The sequence below is a fragment of the Rattus norvegicus genome, chromosome 3 (genome assembly GCF_021556685.1).
Source record: "Rattus norvegicus strain SHRSP/BbbUtx chromosome 3, alternate assembly SHRSP_T2T, whole genome shotgun sequence".
In the NCBI taxonomy this organism is placed as follows: domain Eukaryota; kingdom Metazoa; phylum Chordata; class Mammalia; order Rodentia; family Muridae; genus Rattus; species Rattus norvegicus.
This window is the reverse complement of record NC_141536.1, coordinates 132962128-132980804: the sequence shown is the minus strand read 5'-3', so window position 1 is coordinate 132980804 and position 18677 is coordinate 132962128. Positions and strand designations below refer to the sequence as shown.

Here is an 18677-nt window from a genome sequence, read left to right as displayed (position 1 = left end):
AATGTGTGTTTACATTATTGGAATATTATTTTTTTAAAAGTTGAGCAAAAGAAGCCAGACTTTCAGAGGCATATGTTGTTTTAATTCCAGTTATAAAAAGTTGGAAATCAGGCAAAGCTAGGATAGGTAGAGCATGTACATAATCAACTGGGCTCAATTCCTAGCATCAAAATAGAGACAAACGATAAACTCATCAATATGAATGACCTAGATCACTGCCAGTCAGGACACTGGTTAGACTTGAAGTGGATATGACCAGAGGAAACCCTGAGAGAGGTTGGGAAGTTGTTTTCTGATCTGGCTCCTGGCTGTGTGGTTTCTCTGTGAAAACTCACCTTAGCTACATACTCATGTACTCTTGCTGAATTATATTTAACATTAGTGGATTGCTTTAAAAGTGGTACCAGCAGGGGCAGAGTTCTTCAAGAAGGGCACACACAGAGCAGTGTATTGGACACAATTATCTCATTAGATGTTCTGATGGAATTCCCTTTCCTCTAGATTCTCAACCCCCCCAAGACCATTAGAAAACACAGATATTAATATTATAATTCATAATAGTAGCAAGATTATAGTTATGAAATAGCAATGAAAATAATGTAATGGTTGGGGGTCACCATAGCATGAAGAACTGAATTAAAGGTTCGCAGCATTAGGAAGGCTGAGAAGCACTACCCTAGATGGAAGCCATAGTTCTCTCTTGCGATCTGGATCTTCAAGGGAAGAGAGTAGTGGTTTGGATGTAACTGCCCTTTCATTGCTACCATGAAGTTCAAACCTCTAGACAGGCCAAAGGTGGTGGGCAACTGTTACACTCTAACAGTATTAACTAAACTGGCCAAGGAAGTTTTAAATTCCTGTCTGATAGGGTGAGACGAGAGGAGGTGTAGACCACAGACATCACCCAGGGTTCCAAGTCTCCCTGCGCCAGAAAACTGGCATTAAGAGCAATGTCCCTCAATGACTATGTCTAGGATGACCATGTATGTGTTAGGATCCTCCCGAGTCCTGAAAATCCAGTCTGGGCCAAGAGAATATTTGAGACTTTTTTTGTATCCGTCTTCTTTGCCTGAGGACAGGGGAATATGTAGGCTGTTGGCTCAAAATGGTGAGCCCAGGGAAGAGAAGGGTGGAACATGGGACCACTTCAGGCCTGGACAATGTATCCCAACACAGGCACATTTCACCCAGAGGGATGTGGAGCAAAAGGCTGTTATGTTTCTATTCTCCCCAGCCTTTGGAAGGAGGGAGAGACACAATACCACATAAGGGGGCTGAGCACCATGAATGACCCTGCCATCTTCTTCTTGGTTAGCTAGCTTCTTTTTGTTAGCGGGTGGAAGTAGATTTAATCAGCTCTTAGCCTATAAGCTAAGGACCCCAACTGCCCAGACCTCAGGACTGATAGAAGAAGCACAGATGGAGACAGAAGGGAAGGGACTCGGGGCTCATTTTGTGGCCAGGAGGAGGTCAAATTTATAGTCACCCCTCTTTCTTTCAAGACAGGCTCTCACTAAATTATCTAAGCTGTCCTTAGATAATTCACTGCCTCCCCAGTGTAGGATTACAGGTATACACTGTAAACACTGTATACTGCTAAGTACAGCTTTCCTTCTCATATACACTGTGTATGTGTGTGTGTGTGTGTGTGTGTGTGTGTGTACACTAGTGTGTGTGTGTATACACTATGTGTCTGTGCGTGTGTCTGTGTGCGCGTATGTGCACATCTCATGCTTGTGATGGGCCTCTGATGAACTAATTAGATCCATGGGGCTGCTATGGGCCTGTTGGCGCCTATTATCCTGCAGCTATGGATGATATGCCATATGCCAGACCCAACTCTTGGCCCCTAAATCTAATATAACAAGCCAAACCCCTGCTTTCATGGATTTTGGCCCTTCATGGAGGTAGAAGATGATTAAGTAAGCAAATAGGCACACAAATTCCTCAGTACTGGTTCAAGGACACCTGACATACTCACATCAGTGGATCCTGAAGTCTCTTATATAAAATGGTATCGTATTTGCTAATAACCTACAGACATCTTACTAAGAGGGGGACATATTGGTGTAGACCTATAATCTAAGCATTTGAGAGGCCAACACAGAAAAAGTGTGGGTTTCAGGTCAATTTAGGCTGCCAGAGAGACTGGTACAAACAAACAAGCAGACTAATTACTGGATTAGTTCTAATACTTAACACAGTACAAAATAGTTAGGATTAGACTGACTGGTTGCTGCTTGGATGTCAGCCCAGAAAAATGGAAAGCATCATGGATACCAGAAGGGACCATGGTGCTGGTGCTGGTGAAAAGAGGTCATGAATCTACTTTAAAGGGTGACACTGGTAGGAGCTGAAGACAGATGGAAGAGAGGTTATGAGCACAAGGCTGCAAGAATGGCAGGGAGGTTCATGTGAGTGGGTTAGAAAGACCTGGCAGAGAGTGGTTTTGCAAGGGGACCCCCAAGGGTTCAGTCACAGTCTCTGTAAGTTTGATGCAAACCTCTGAACTCATAAAGAGGATCAGCCAGAGAGGACTTAAGTTGGAAATCACCAACACACTGATGACATCAAAGTTGCAAGACCAGATGGAATTAATATGAGACTCTAGAGACTTTCTTTGTCAGTATACATTGCATCTGTCAGGTCAGAGTTCTTTGGCTTGTGTATTCTTCCTGAGGATGCTATTAAATTGCTCGATTATTACTCCCATTTTACTGATGTGAGCACTGAGTTCAGAAACCCCCAAATATCTTAGGCAAGGTCAACTGGATGAAGAGGAGCAAAGAGATAAAGAGAAGAGGTTCAAGAGTTCTGAGTATTCCAGGTTTAAGGGAAGTCAGGGAACAAGGGAGTACAGGATAGAGCCAGAGCAGCAATAGGGGAAGGGAGAGGAGTCTCGGGTGTGATGTCCAGACACCAAACTTCAGATCCTTTTGCTCCACTTCCCAAACGTCACCATTATAGCATGTGCCACTCAACCCTGCTTAGAGATGACTTAAAATACACACGAGGATGTGAGTAGGGGATAAGCAGGGCTAGGGATGGAATACAGCTGAACCATGCTCCCAGCCTTCTTTGGTTTCACTTTGAAATGAACATACTGGCCAAGAAGATGGCTGAGTGTGTACAGTTTTTGATGTGCAAAGGCAAGGACCTGAGTTTGGATGTCCAAAGCTATGTAAAAGCTGGACATGGGGGCTTGTATCTCTATCCTCAGTTCTAGGAGGTGGAGAGGTACTGAAAGCTCAGTGGCCAGCTAGTTTATCTGAAACAATGAACTCTAGATTCAGAAAGAGAACTGCCTCAGAAACAAATAAGGTGGAAAACAACAGAGGAAGACACCCGGAGTCGACTTTTGGCATCTACAGGCACGAGTGCATCAGTTCGTACACATATACACGGAGTGGTGATGAGAACATGTACCTCCTTCCACCAGGAATATGGGTTACAATAATAACAAGAGCAGCCCAGTGGCTGTGCCTTTGCTGCCAACAGAAGCTAGAGGTGCTTCTCCTGCAATTGCACCAGGGACAGAGCTTACCATTGCTCAGACGACAGCCATTGCTGCTCCCTCTTGGCATTAGTAAAGAAATGTCTCCTCTGTGAAATATTGCATTGTAAACATTTTGCCCTTGTTTTTCAAGCATAGTTGCTTTTCTTATGTTATTCTATCATTTTGCTTTAGTATATTTAAAAATGCTATTCTGAAAAGAAGTCCAGGGCACAAGAGATCACAAGAAAGACTGAAAGTGCATTTCAGAGCTAACCATGGAGTAGCAAAATGCTAACACAAGCAAAGGAATAGAGGTCCTTTACTGCCTAGGAAACTAACTTGGTATTTAACCCCAGGTTCCATCAATTGAGGAAGCTCAGGCATTTTGCAATGGCTATTGGGAGAAATGAGAGGCCCCATCAGACTCATACTCATGGAGAAGGATGTCAGAGGTACAATTTGATACATCCGGTGCATTGGAAATACAGCAGCAATTTCCTAGGAAGGGTGGAGCTGCTACCTAGCTCTCTCCCTGCCTCTCTCCCTGCCTCTCTCCCTCCCTTTACCCTCCCTCCATCCTTCCTTCTGTTCTTCTCTCCCTCTTCCTTTTTCTTCCTCCTTCCAGGTTGAACTTTCCATCCTCCTGCCTCAGCCTCTGAAGTCTCAGGATCTCAACCACTTCTCTCTACAGCAGTAAGACAACTCTTGGGTTAAACTGTGGCCTTGTACCTATGGCCATGTTTTTGCCTTAATTCTGGAAACAACTCAAAGTCTCACTTTCCTACCTCCTTGTTGCCTGGCTTTTGTTTGTGACCAGGTCTATCTATTATGTAGCTCTGGCTGACCTGGAACTTGCTATGTAGATCAGGTTAGCTTCAAACCCACAGAGATTGCTTGCCTTTGCCTCTGATGGAACTAAAGGCATGCAGTACCATGATTAGTCATGTCCTGCACTTTTGATCATTCTTAAATTTGGAAAGGAAAAGATGAAAAGAGATATTAGGGCTGGGAGTGTAGTATACTCAGTGTAGTAAGGCTCAGTAGTACAACACATACTTAGCACGCACCACAAATTAACACAAACAATGTTAGTGATTAAATGAACCCCAGATCTCTCACCCTATTATCTGATGAGGTTGGGGAGCAAGATCTCAATGGTTTGCAACCCACTACTCCCCAAACCTTGACAGCCTCTATGACTTATACTTAGGGGAGACCTTTTTCACTCCGTGTCCATCCCCTGCAGAGCTTGGGGTCTATTTCCCAGCATTGCATTTCCTAGATATGGAAGAAACAAATGTCACTAAATTCTACTCCTGATCAGCCTAGACTCTAGTTTTGCTTACACATAGCAGTGCAGAGGCTAAAGGTCAACCCTGTGCTAAAGGAGTAATTTTATTATATACCTTAAAGTTCCAAGAAGAGCCTTTGAACTATAGATATGAGATGGGAAAAAAAATCTCTAACTGAAAATCACTGTGCACTGTGCATGTGTCAAGTTTATGGAAGAAAACAATTGGACTAATCAAAACCCTTCACACTGGGATATAAAGAAAGCACTGAAAGCCAAGAAGCATGGAGGGACACCTGGTCTACCTCCACTACTTTGTAGAGATGGCCAGGAAGTAGAGGGCACCTAGAACTTGCCCAGCTAAGGCAAATGCAGCTCCTCCTAAGAAGCATGGCATTACGGAACCACCTTCTAGTTGCCTAACACCTGCCTCCCTGCTTGGTGTTTTTTTTTTTTTTTTCCTCCTGAAGTTTTGGGCAGAGAACAAGTCAGGCTGGTTTGAAACTTGCCTGGGCAATCAGTGTTACTTAGTTTGTTTGAGCAGACTTACACCATAAATCTTATCTTTGTACTATTCCACGCTGCCTCAAGAAGGGAAGGGGGAGGGTGATGAACCTCGTTTTCTAGGCACCAACCAACACGTCCATCATTCTGTAGCAATGACGTTCTGCTTTTCTGCCAAAAGCAAAGGCTATATCAAAGAGCTGAGAGGCTTGATCTTCAACCTATAACCTCACCTCTGACCCTTGTAAAGACAATTTTCCAGTTTAAAACCAGCCCCTCCTACATATTCAAAGCGTATGCAGCATGCCAAATTGACACAGTCATTGACAACCTCATTCAGTTATAAAACCCCTAATGGCTTTTCAGGTTAATAGCTATGTAGGTCTGGGGATTTTTCTGACCTGAGAATGCAAAATGGGTCCATCCTCTTTAGTTGCTCCCCTTTAAACCTTCTGGAGACTGCGAGGGCTATACTGAATTCTACTTCATGCATTGAAGGTCCGCTGTGTTACTCTTTCCATCACTGTGACATGGCACTGACAATTTCCCAGTTCTGGTGCCAGGAGGAATCAAGAAGGTACAAAGTTCAAGTGCCTTCAAAGCAATTAAAATAAACAAGCAGGCAAGGAGCTTCTAGGCCACTCCCACCTCCTACAGAGAATTTCATCCAGTCGTGTCACCACACTCCCAAAGCCCAATCTTTGAAGGAGTGACGGGATGTCATCCCTCTTCTTTCACAAGCTTCTCTGAGTCCCCCAACTCGAAACCAGCACCTAGCTTCGTCTTTGATCACCTGTAGGTTTCAGAAGGTTCCAGGCCATTTTCCAGGCTGACATCTGTCTGCACCATCTCCCGTTTCAGTTCTCCGATCTCCGAGGCGATCGTGTCAATGAGCTATACAGAGACAAAAATAGCATGACGTCAGGAAGTGAGGAGGCGGGTCATGTTCCTAAAGCCAGGGAGCTCCTGCCCTTAACAAATGACCCCCCCCAACTCCACCCCCAGTTTTAAGTCTTGGCTCTGCGAGTTTCCTCTAACAAGAGGAAAAAATAAAGGGGGAGGAGCAGCTCCCCGTTAAAAAAGAGGAAGAACTTAGGTTTTGATATTGAGAAAGACCTAGGGCTTTAAGTATTGTAATAAGGAAAAGGTTTTGACACCCAGTTTGGGTTGCTCAACATGAAAATAGAAGAATAAATAAATCCTGATCAAACCAGGCCTCCAAACTCATTTTTGTCAAAAGAAATATTTCAAGGATCTCTGTGAGGTAGAGGCCAGCTTGGTCTACATAATGAGTTTCAGACCAGCCAGGGCAACAGAGTGAGACCCTGTCACTGAAAAAAAAATATTACAAGGCATGATGACACACAACAATAATCCCAGCAACAAGAGGCTGAGAAATGGGTATAAAGAATTTGAAACCAGTCTAAGCTACACAATAAGACACTGGTTCAAAAAGAAAAAGACAAGTAAGCAATGTAGTACTTACAAAGTCAAGTTTTGTGAGATTCTAGGGATAAACCCAGGCCTCACACACACTGTGTAAATATTGTATCAGAATTGTATCTCCAGAATTCATTGATCTGTTGACTGAATCATTGAGTGAGCCAGGCCCTACCATGTAGCCTAGACTAGCCTTGAACTCACTAAATATACCAATTTGGCCTTCAACTTGACATCCTTCTGCTTCAGTTTCTCTCTCTCACTAGAGTTTCTTCTTCTTCTTCATCTTGGTCTTCATCTTTAGAGATTTTTTAAAATTTATTTTATGTACATGAGTACACTGTAGCTGTCTTCAGACACAACAGAAGAGGGCATCAGATCTCTTTACAGATGGTTGTGAGCCACCATGTGGTTGCTGGGAATTGAACTCAGGAACTCTGGAAGAGCAATCAGTGCTCTTAACCACTGAGCCATCTCTCCAGCCCTACTCTCACTGTAGTTTCTGATTTGGTATTTTGAGAAAGGATTTTGCTAGGTCGTTCAGGCTGGTCTGGAACTGACTATGTACATCAAAGCTGACCTACAACTCAAGGCAAGCCAACTGCCTCAGCCTCTTGAGCACTAGGATTATAGACACGAGCTTCTACTATGCCTAGCTTAGCTTTTTAAGCTGATAAATGTGAAGCCAGTGGGTGATACTTCTGCTCCCAGATACACAGTAGGTAAAGACAGAAGGATAATTTGAACACAGAAGACTAAGGCCATACTGGACAACATGGGCAGAACCTACACCTACATGAATGAATGAATGAATGAATGAATGAATGACCAAATATACAACTTGAAATTAAATCATATTAGCAAGGGGACAGGTTAACGGGGGGAGAAAAGATTTCTCAAGTCTGTGAATGGGTAAGTGGGAGTGGGGAAACTCACCCCCCCCACCAGACATGTGACCTCTTCTGGCAATGGCTTCAGCTGCCTTATGTCCATCACCTCTTGTGAAGAGGCTCCATTACATCTCAAAGGCTGGAGTAAATCTCAAGCTTACCCATTCATTTGGGTCCCCCCCCCCACCTGTCTTCATTTTTGCATTGCTGGGGATTGAACTCAGGGTCAGTGCATGCTAGGCCAGTGATATACCCCTGAGATCCACTCTCCAGCTTCTCAATATGAGCTCTACTGGCATTTACTAGTCACTGTAAGTGTATAGAAAGCACTTATGGCTGCTACTCTGCTTCAGATTTTTGAAAGTGCAGTTAGTTTTCATATACGTGTGGCTTATGTTAACATACAATGTGCCTATTTATGAGCTACTGGAAAAGTCTGACTTCATTCATCCACTCAGCATCAAACCTTTATGGGCACCCACTTCATGCCAGGCATGAAATGGAGAGAGTAGAGTTGGCAGGTCTCAGTTTTCACTGGGCTTGTATTCTAGTGGGAGAAATAGACTCCCAGTACTAAGGGTTGAGACTTTCTGGGTTGAAGGTAGGTTAGGGGTACTTAGCGGGTAACTAGGGGCCTTGGTACCTAGTGTGGGTTATCAGGAAAAGTGTTTGCACAGGTAATAGAGCCCTGAATGACATGAAAAGATCAAAGAAACATCATGCAGAAAGTTCTAGGACCTAGAAAATGAAGTATGCAGGCTCTAGATCATGTTTACTAAATATTACAGTCTTCATGCATCTTTATTAAATTGGGTATTTCTTATTTACATTTCAAATGTTATTCCCTTTCCCAGTTTCTAGGCCAACATTCCCCTAACCCCTCTCTCCCTCCCGTTTATGTGGGTGTTCCCCTCCCCACCCTCCCCCTATTACCGCCCTCCCCCAACAATCCCGTTCACTGGGGGGTCCAGCCTTGGCAGGGCCAAGGGCTTCCCCTTCCACTGGTGCCCCTACTAGGCTATTCATTGCTGCCTATGAATTTGGAGCCCAGGGTCAGTAGTGGCTTAGTCCCTGGAAGCTCTGGTTGGTTGGCGTTGTTGTTCATATGGGGTCTCAAGCCCCTTCAGCTCTTTCAGTCCTTTCTCTGATTCCTTCAACGGGGGTCCCATTCTGAGTTCAGTGGTTTGTTGCTGGCATTCGCCTATGTATTTGCTGTATTCTGACTGTGTCTCTCAAGAGAGATAAACATCCCGTTCCTGTCAGCCTGCACCTCCCTGCTTCATCCATCTTATCTAGTTGTATGGTCCACATGCGGGGCAGGCTCTGAATGGGCGTTCCTTCAGTCTCTGTTCTAAACTTTGCCTCCCTATCCCCACTAAGGGTGTTCTTGTTCCCCTTTTAAAGAAGGAGTGAAGCATTCACATTTTCATTGTTCTTCTTGAGTTTCATGTGTTCTGTGCATCTTGGGTAATTTGAGCATTTGGGCTAATATCTACTTATCAATGAGTGCATACCATGTGTTTTTCTGTGATTGGGTTACCTCACTCAGGATGGTATTTTCCAGTTTCATCCATTTGCCTATGAATTTCATAAAGTCATTGTTTTTGATAGCTGAGTAGTATTCCATTGTGTAGATATACCACATTTTCTATATCCATTCCTCTGTTGAAGGGCATCTGGGTTCTTTCCAGCTTCTGGCTATTATAAATAAGGCTGCTATAAACATAGTGGAGCATGTATCTTTGTTCTATGTTGGGGCATCTTTTGGGTATATGCTCAAGAGAGGTATAGCGGGGTCCTCAGGTAGTGCAAAGTCCAATTTTCTGAGGAACCTCCAGGCTGATTTCCAGAATGGTTGTATCAGCCTGCAATCCCACAACAATGGAGGAGTGTTCATCTTTCTCCACATCCTAGCCAGCATCTGCTGTCACTGGAGTTTTAGATCTTAGCCATTCTAGCTGGTGTGAGGTGGACTCTCAGGGTTGTTTTGATTTGCATTTCCCTTATGACTAAAGATGTTGAACATTTCTTTAGGTGCTTCTCAGTCATTCAATATTCCTCAGCTGTGAATTCTTTGTTTAGCTCTGAACCCCATTTTTTAATAGGGTTATTTGTCTCTCTGCAATCTAACTTCGTGAGTTCTTTGTATATTTTAGATATAAGCCCTCTATCAGTTGTAGGATTGGTAAAGATCTTTTCCCAATCTGTTGGTTGCTGTTTTTTTCCTAACAACGGTGTCCTTTGACTTACAGAGGCTTTGTAGCTTTATGAGATCTCATTTGTCGATTCTTGATCTTAGAGCATAAGCCATTGGTGTTTTGTTCAGGAAATTTTCTCCAGTGCCCATGTGTTCGAGACTCTTCACCACTTTTTCTTCTATTAGTTTTAGTGTATCTGGTTTGATGTGGATGTCCGTAATCCACTTGGACTTAAGCTTTGTACAGGGTGATAAGAATGGATTGATCTGCATTCTTCTACATGCTGACCTCCAGTTGAACCAGCACTATTTGCTGAAAATGCTATCTTTTTTCTATTTGATGGTTTTGGCTTCTTTGTCAAAAATCAAGTGACCATAGGTGTGTGGGTTCATTTCTGGGTCTTCAATTCTATTCTACTGGTCTATCTGCCTGTCTCTGTACCAATACCATACAGTTTTTATCACTATTGCTCTGTAATACTGCTTGAGTTCAGGGATAGTGATTCCCCTGGAAGTCCTTTTATTGTTGAGGATAGTTTTAGTTATCCTGGGTTTTTTGTTATTCCAGATGAATTTGCAAATTGTTTTGTCTAACTCTATGAAGAATTGGGTTGGAATTTTGATGGGGATTGCATTGAATCTGTAGCTCGCTTTTGGTAAAATGGCCATTTTTACTATATTAATCCTGCCAATTCATGAGCATGGGAGATCTTTCCATCTTCTGAGATCTTCAATTTCTTTTTTCAGAGACTTGAAGTTCTTATTGTACAGATCTTTCACTTGCTTGGTTAAAGTCACACCGAGGTATTTTATATTATTTGGGACTACTATGAAGGTTGTCGTTTCCCTAATTTCTTTCTCGGCTTGTTTCTCTTTTGTGTAGAGGAAGGCTACTGATTTATTTGAGTTAATTTTATACCCAGCCACTTTGCTGAAGGTGTTTATCAGGTTTAGTAGTTCTCTGGTGGAACTTTTGGGATCACTTAAATATACAATCATATAGTGACAGTCTTCATGTCTTTGAGTGGGTGTTATTAATTGTGGCAATGATCTATTGACAATGTCTAGTTGGGTTTGGGGACACAGCACAGCAGCTGTGGCACTTGCCTAACTAACACAAGGTCCAGAGATTGATCTACAGCATGGTAAAGAAAAAGAAACCTTGTCTTTGGGTATAGATGCGTGTAAGTGCTGGTGGAGAAAGGGGACTCTAGTTAAGAATAATAGTAGGGTCCCAGATGAGAGACCAGCTTGGGTTTATTGGGGCCAGTGAGAACAGAAAGAACAGAAAGATCCAGGAACAACTTGCCAGAAATGGATATGAGCTAATGGTTGAATATAAACTCACAAGAAAAAAGAATTAGAAGGGGTATGAGGGTGCACACTTGTAATCCTGGTCTTTGAGAAGAGGCAGATGAGTCAAGAATTCAAGATCATCCTTGACTGCACAGTGAGTTCAAGGGCCTAGTCTGGAATAATATCATCTCAAACACAAAGAAGGTACTAGAGAGATGGTTCAGTAGTTATCCGTACTTACTGCTCTATCTAGGACTAGGATTCAGTTCCTAGCACCCACACTGGGTGACTCATGAAAGTCTAGAACTACAGCTTAAAGGGAGCTAACACCTCCATGGGTGCTCACCACGGGTGCTCACCACAGGTGCTCACACACGCTATGGTCTACATACATAGCAGAGTCGTACATAGCAGAGGGCCCTACCTAAAGGACACCCTGTAGCCTTAAGCAAACCTCACAGAGAAGATTCCCACCTCAGCAGCAGGACTAGTCACCATGTCTCCATTCACCTCTACACTCTTCATCACTTGGCCACCAGCAACACTGATTTGAACATAAAAGTCTTCCGGTGCAGGCCAGTGAGATGGCTGAAGACCTGAGTTCAATTCCTGGGTCCCCAATGGCCCTCTCCAGAAGAAGCAAGCGACCCTGGCAGTTGAGCTGCTTCCTGCAGGCAACGCTCTTAACACTGCACTTTGATGGCAGCTCTTGCCCTTGTCCTCCCCTCCCTTCTCTATACCTAGACAAGCACAAGACCCTATAGTGTGGCTCTCACTTAGTGGCACCAAGCTGCCTATTTACTGAGCACACCATTTCTCTGAACACTGACCTGAAGGTAGGAAGGTGGCTGAATGCAAACATTGCTCTGGATAGATCCCTGACCAAGGGAGGTATGTTCTCCCCTCCATCTGATCTTACTTAGCCTTCATACTTGACAACATAGAGGGAATTCCTCAAGAACTGGGCCAGAGTCCAGTTCTAGGGCCAGGCCCTCTCTTAGCATTGTCTGTAAACCCATCAGGCTCATCCATCAGCAAATGCTATCACTGAGAGCCACTCCTTCCTCTCTGAAGTCCCATGGATTGTGCTTTGGAAGCTATTCATATTGTTCTTTGATAAGTTTGTGCTTGTTTGTTTTTAATTCTTAAAAGCTTTTGTTATAATCTCTTACATTTGGTACTTCCTAAATCCATTCTTTTGGACATTCTTTGAGGACATAACTCCTCATGGGACCCATGTTAAAGCCACCAGGAGTTTATGCTTAAGTCCTCTCCCATCCTGGTGATATTAACTAAGGCAGTGGTTCTCGACCTTCCTAATTCGGTGACCCTTTACTACAGTTCCTCATGTTCTGGTGACTCCCAACTAATTATTTTCATTACTACTTTGTAACTATTTTTTGCTACTATTGTGAATCATCTGTGTTTTCCAATGGTCTTAGGTGACCCCTGTAAAAGAGTCATTCAACCCCTAGAGGGGTCACGATCCATGGGCTGAGAACTACTGAACTTAAGTTTCTACAACTTATACAATCCAAATACAAGCCTCAGTCTAGAAGGCTGAATGTCTCTGCTGATGTCCCACTATGCTGAGCCTATGGTCCAGAGAGGACTAGATGTTGAAGCATCTGCAAGGCTAGTCCACAAGTGTGGCTTCTGACGACTCTGGTCACACAGGAAGCCTGCAGTCCCTAGGGAATGGGACAACAGTGGCTGTTATCTGGTCCAGCTGGATGTGAGACGGTACCTCAGGTTGACACGGCATACAGTTCATGAGACAACGATTCTTACACCCAAAGCCTAGCTTATCTTTGTCATTCCCAAAACAGGACATAGTTACTAAGGATTCAACCCAACAGACTGCCATCTACAAGGCAAAGCATAGCAGATCCCCACTGTCAAAGCCAGGGCAGTATTTGGGGGTCTCTCTCTCCCTCCCTCTCCCTCCCTCTCCCTCTCTTCCTCTCTCAGTTTGGCAGTGTGGAACAGTGGTTACTAACTGGCCCATCCTGGAGGCCCAGGAAGGCTGGCCTTCAAATCCCTCTTCCTCTGTGGGCTTGGTGACCTTGGTCCAGTCACAAGTCTGAAGGGATGATGCTATGGAGAAGTAACTGGAGAACTGAATACAACCACTGGTGCCTAAGTGTTCTCTTTCCTCTTCATATATATATTTCTAAATTAAGATGACAGAGAGCTAATGCTAAGGGATGCTTAAGAGAGGCCCTGGAAGGTCCTCTCTGCCTGGAAGAGACCCTGATCACTAGCAACAAGGAAGGACCTGGGGCAGGGGCATCTCTTTCTATCCAGAATTCTCCCACCTACGGGAAGGAAAGTCATTGTATGTAACTCTGTATACACAGGAGGGAGGAGGCAACAGGGAGGGAACCCCAAATCTTTTCTTTTTTGGGGGTTTAGATAAAAGCAGAATAATTCTCTTGAAGGTCAACTAAAAATAAAACAAAGTGCTTAGAGAGCGAGGCTGAAAATCCCTGGTGCCACTCAGGAATGTTATCAATGCTGAGAAGGGATGTGCAGCTGATAGGGAGATGGCCAGAGACCTAGGGTGTGGGAAAAGTCGGGCACTTGGCTGCCAGCTTCACAATTTCTTCTATACCCCAATTCATCAACGTGGCCTTGGAGTCTGGTGGGCTTTTGCATTCTGGGAATCAACTGTGTGGGAAAAGGCTTATTCCAGGACCTGAGAAATCACATGATCCAAACAATTCCCTCCCCTGTCTATTTCTGTTGACCTGCTGCTTCGTGGGTCTGGTGAGTACATCCCACACTGGGGGTTTTCCAAAGCCGACTCTGAAAACGATGGACCTCTTCCACACTTGTAAACAATCTTTGTTACTGGAATTATCACCAGGGAATAAAAGGTAGCACAGGGCTCCATGCTCCATTTGTAGACAAGAGTGTGTCGATAGTGGTGTTGTTTTGAGACAAGGTCCTCACATAGCTTATGCTCTCCTCAAATTCGATATGTAGCCAAGGCTGCCCTTGAACTTCTGATCTTCCTGCCTTGGAGTATTAGAATTATAAACATGTGTCAGTGTGATCAGCTATTTTCTTTGCTTTTGTTTTGTTTGAGACAAGATCTCACTTGTACTCCAACCTGGCCTGGAACTATGTAGCCCAGGTTGGCCTCAAACTTGAGACAATCCTCCTGCCTTACCCTCCTGAGTGCTGGGATTACAAAAGCTGGTGACAATGCCCAACTGGATCATTCTTGCATGTTATCTCTGTTTTCTTTCACCCAACAGAATAAATCATGCTTCATAGCTTACTAAATGTTATGCCATAAGATTCATTAAATAGAATCTGGTGGGAATCACCTGAATGTGGGGAGATACTGCATTCTTAATTTCCTTTGCTTATTTATCTATTTTTAGAAGGGTCATGCCATAGCCCTAGCTGCTCTAATATTTGCTGTGTGACCCGAGCTGGTGTGGAACCCAGGGCAATCCTCCTATCTCAGTGTCTCCAATGCTGGGTTACAAACATGCACCATGATTCCCAGCTAAGTTTCCACTCAACTTTGACAGACACTGGGGCCAACTTCACTGCTTTGCTGTCATGAGCAGTGCTGAGCTGAGCATCCCGGATTCTCCTTGTGTAGCATGCGAAAGCTCAGAGAAATTCCAGCACCCATGTACCAGGGTATAGGTAATGCCACATGGGTGACTTGGCCCTGTTTTTACTGCCTCTGCCATATGTGAAAGTGACCATGGCACTTGCCTGAATTTGAGGTTATGTTCTTCAAAAATATATATGTGTGGCCATCATGCCCGCATGTTTGTCTGTGCAACACATGTGAATTTGGTGCCTTCAGAGGCCAAAAGAAAACATTGGATCTGCAATGTTACAGATGGTTGGGAGTTGCCATTCGGTTACTGGGAATCGATCCTGTGCCCTCTAGGAGAGCAGCTAGTGCTCTTAACCACTGAGTGATTCCTCCAGCTCTACTGATGCCCTATTTTTAAATGTGTGTGTGTGCACATACACATGCCACAAAACAATCTGGGTCATGGGTCCTTGCATTTAACTTATTCAAGACAGCGTCTTTTGTTATTTTCTGCTGGCTATGCCAGGCTAGCTGGGACCCAAAGTTGTGGAGGTTTTCTTGTCTTGGCCTTACGCCTCACTGTAGGAACACTGGGATTACCCGTGTGTGCTAAGGGGCTGATGAGATGGCTTAGCAGATAAGAGCACTGACTGATCTTCCAGAGGTCCTGAGTTCAAATCCCAGCAACCACATGGTGGCTCACAACCATCTGTAATGGGATCCAACACCTTCTTCTGATGCGTCTGAAGACAGTAACAGTGTACTCATATATAAGTGTGTGCTAACTGCTCCAGACTCTACATGGGCTCTGGGGGTCTAAACTCTAGTAACTCATGCTTCAATATTACTTCCTTATGTGGGATGATGTCATAGGTGAGGCATGTACAATATAGAATGAGGCCTGTCATTGGAAGTGAAGGAAGGATGGGCAGGAGAAAAGTTTGAAGGGAGAGGAGGAGATGGGAATGGAAGAGAAGGGGAGACGAGAGAGTAGCCACGGGACAACATGGAGGCTGATGTTAAGAGTCCACGCTGTACCTTTACAGGTTGTTATGAATGTTCTTAAGGGATGGGTGTGCCAGGCTTTGTATGTTTAGGTGGGCAATTATATCTTATCAATTGGATCAGAGGTTATTGTGTTGTGTGTTCTTTCATGTGTAGCGATTTAAGTGTAAGAGAGTGTGGGGTGGCTGGTCTGGGCTGCCACGGAACTGGGATGTGTGTTTCAGACAAGATATCTAGTAGATATCTTGGGGCACTGCAGTGCCGGATCTAACAAGATAAAAGACAGCATTTTTTAAAATATAGTTTTACAACAATAGCTGTATCCACTGGGACATCTCCCCAGCCTGATATCTACTTTTAACTTGAAAAGATTTACATGTATGTGTGTATATACACAATATGTATATATGTATACATACATATATGTACACACACACACACACACACACACACACACACACACACACACACGCACACACGGACTCCGCCCCACTTGGCCTGGAACTAGATATGTAGGCTAGCTTAGGACTAGATTGGAATGTCCTCAAACTCATCGAGGTCTGCCTGCCTCTCCTTCCTGAGGGCTGGGATTAAAGGTGTGCCACCATATATAGCCCCAATATCCAATTTTTCAACTTCATTCAATTTGATGGAGCAATTATTTTTCTTTTTTGCTTCAGCTTGCTTGGTCCCAAGTATATTTTTGTTCTCTATTTGCGTTTCTTTTTGCCTGTCATGTATCTGTTGCTTGGTTGGGGGTTTCTTTACCCTTCTCATTAAGTTATACAAAGGATAGATTCACTGTCCTATATATTTCAAATACTTTCTTTCAGACCATTTTAAATTAACATTTCCGGGGTTGGGGATTTAGCTCAGTGGTAGAGCGCTTGCCTAGTGAGCGCAAGGCCCTGGGTTCGGTCCCCAGCTCCGGAAAAAAAAAAAAAAAGAAAAAAAAAACCTTAAATTAACATTTCCATTAAACCTTTAATGATGATAGAATCTTTTCTTTCTTGCCCAGTACTGGTGGTTGAACCAAGGAACTTATATTTGGTAGCTAAGCTCTCTATCACTGAACTCTAGCTTATCACTAATCTATCTATCTATCTATCTATCTATCTATCTATCTATCTATCTATCTATCTATCTCTATGTCTATCTAAGAGAAGGTTTCATTCCCTAATTTCCTTCATTTATTTATGTATTTATTTATTTTAGACAAGGTTTCACTGGGCAAACACTCTTATCAGTAAGCTCTATCCTATTCTTAATATTGCCTGCATTAATAATTAATTAATTAACCAATTTTAGGCAGGACCTCACTATATTGCCCTACTGGGCCTGAAACTTGATATGTCTGCTGACCTTAAACTCACAGAGATCAGCCTGCCTCTGGCTCCCAAGTGTTGGTATTAAAGGTGTACACCACCACACCCAGCCTTTTGGGGAACTTTTTCATTTAAAAAAAGGGGGGAGGAGGAGGAAGGGGCAGAGAAAGAAGAAGAGGAAGAGGAGGACGAAAAGAAAGAAAGGGAAAGGGAAGGAAGGACACACACACACACACACACAGAGAGAGAGAGAGAGAGAGAGAGAGAGAGAGAGAGAGAGAGAGAGAGAGAGAGAGAGAAACTTCAAATTGAGTCTTACTAAATGGCCTAGGGTGTTCTGTCAATCAGTTTTCCAGGCAAGCCTTGGACTATTGAGTACCCTGCTTCAGCCTCTGGAGTAATGGGGAATGGCTACCAGGCCAGAAAGCAGAAGAAAATCCTCCAACATGTCATTATGGTTCTTGTCTATCTTGAAGTAGTATAGAATCCATATATTTTCTACTTAGACTTGTCTACATACATTTGTTTGTAAGTCTTTCATTCTGCTAGAATCTAATTTTATATCTAACATATAATCAGGACTTTGCCTGGGCTACACAACAAGACTCTGTCTTAAGGAACTGAACAAAACCACCCCCAAAGGAAATAAAATATTGTCCAGACCTGGAATCTTAAGCCACCAAGCCTTCAATCCTGAGATCTGTCCTCCAAAAATTAAGCCCTAGAGAATCAAAGACACCCTGACGTGGTGGTTCCTCAGGCTGTTGATGGACCAGGTGCCTATTACTTCAGTATGCCAGCTCTTCCTCGGACCTGAAAATCCCCGTGAAGACACAGCTGCTGGTGGCCTTGCTCAAGACCTGTACTTCACCCACCGGTGCGTCTCAGACCTTGGTAGAATGCTCAGGAGAAGATGACCCCACCCACAGCCAGTCCCTAATCTCTTGCCAGGAGACATGCAGCTGCTGAAACCTTTTTTGTCTGTTACAGAGACCAAGAAGGAGCACTACGACCCCCCGCCCTCACTCCTGCCCCCAATCAGTCTTCAGCCAGCTACCAATGAAGTAGCCCACACAGTTCCCTCATTTCCTAAAGGATGACTCTGAAACAACAGCATGTTCTCAGGCTTCTTTTGAATGGACTCAAAGCCACCTCCAGGAGACGGCTCAGTAGTGGAGACCAGTCTAAGATGTTTCCTTCCCTCAACTCAACCCTGAGCCCTCTTTGAGGTTCTGAGGAAGTGTTTCTAGGTAAGATACTTCCAGGAAAATCTTCAGCTCTGGACTCTAAAGAATGTAACCTAAGAAGCCTTCTAGCCTTCTGCTTCGATCCAAACCTTGATCATGCTAGCTGCTGGGCTTGCCTGAGGGTAATTTCTGGAGTTCAGGACTGTCTCAAGTGTCCTTCACTGAAAGGAACTTCCCCAGGCACGCCTTTTTGTGTAGAGCTGTGTTCACCAAGCCCAGAGCTATGGTCATGAATGAACCGATTGCTCTTCCTTCTCCCATCTTCCTCTTGCTAACTTCCCTGTTTGGTTGCCTTCCAGACAAGGGGTAAATCAGGACACTGAGGAGATAGAACTCTTCACAGTCCTTTATCCTCAGCTGACAGGATGGAGAAGTAGGAGAAATTATGATAGCTACTGAAAAGGGTCTGCTAAAGACTCAG

The 18677-nt window shown here is 43.9% G+C and overlaps 1 protein-coding gene and 1 non-coding gene across 17 annotated transcripts in view; one reads left to right on the top strand and one right to left on the bottom strand.

Moving 5' to 3' along the window:
- The window catches only part of Rin2 (Ras and Rab interactor 2), a 216724-nt gene that overhangs the window by 57895 nt on the left and 140152 nt on the right, over window positions 1–18677 (bottom strand). For 7 of the 16 annotated variants that reach the window (XM_087652224.1, XM_087652223.1, XM_087652225.1 and 4 more), the window contains 1 exon segment: window positions 6085–6185. In XM_087652224.1, coding sequence (XP_087508350.1) covers window positions 6085–6185 — 101 coding nt within the window. 16 annotated transcript variants of the gene reach the window in all.
- Window positions 16537–16617, top strand: Trnat-agu15 (transfer RNA threonine (anticodon AGU) 15). The gene has a single exon. It is a non-coding gene; the product is annotated as a tRNA-Thr (tRNA).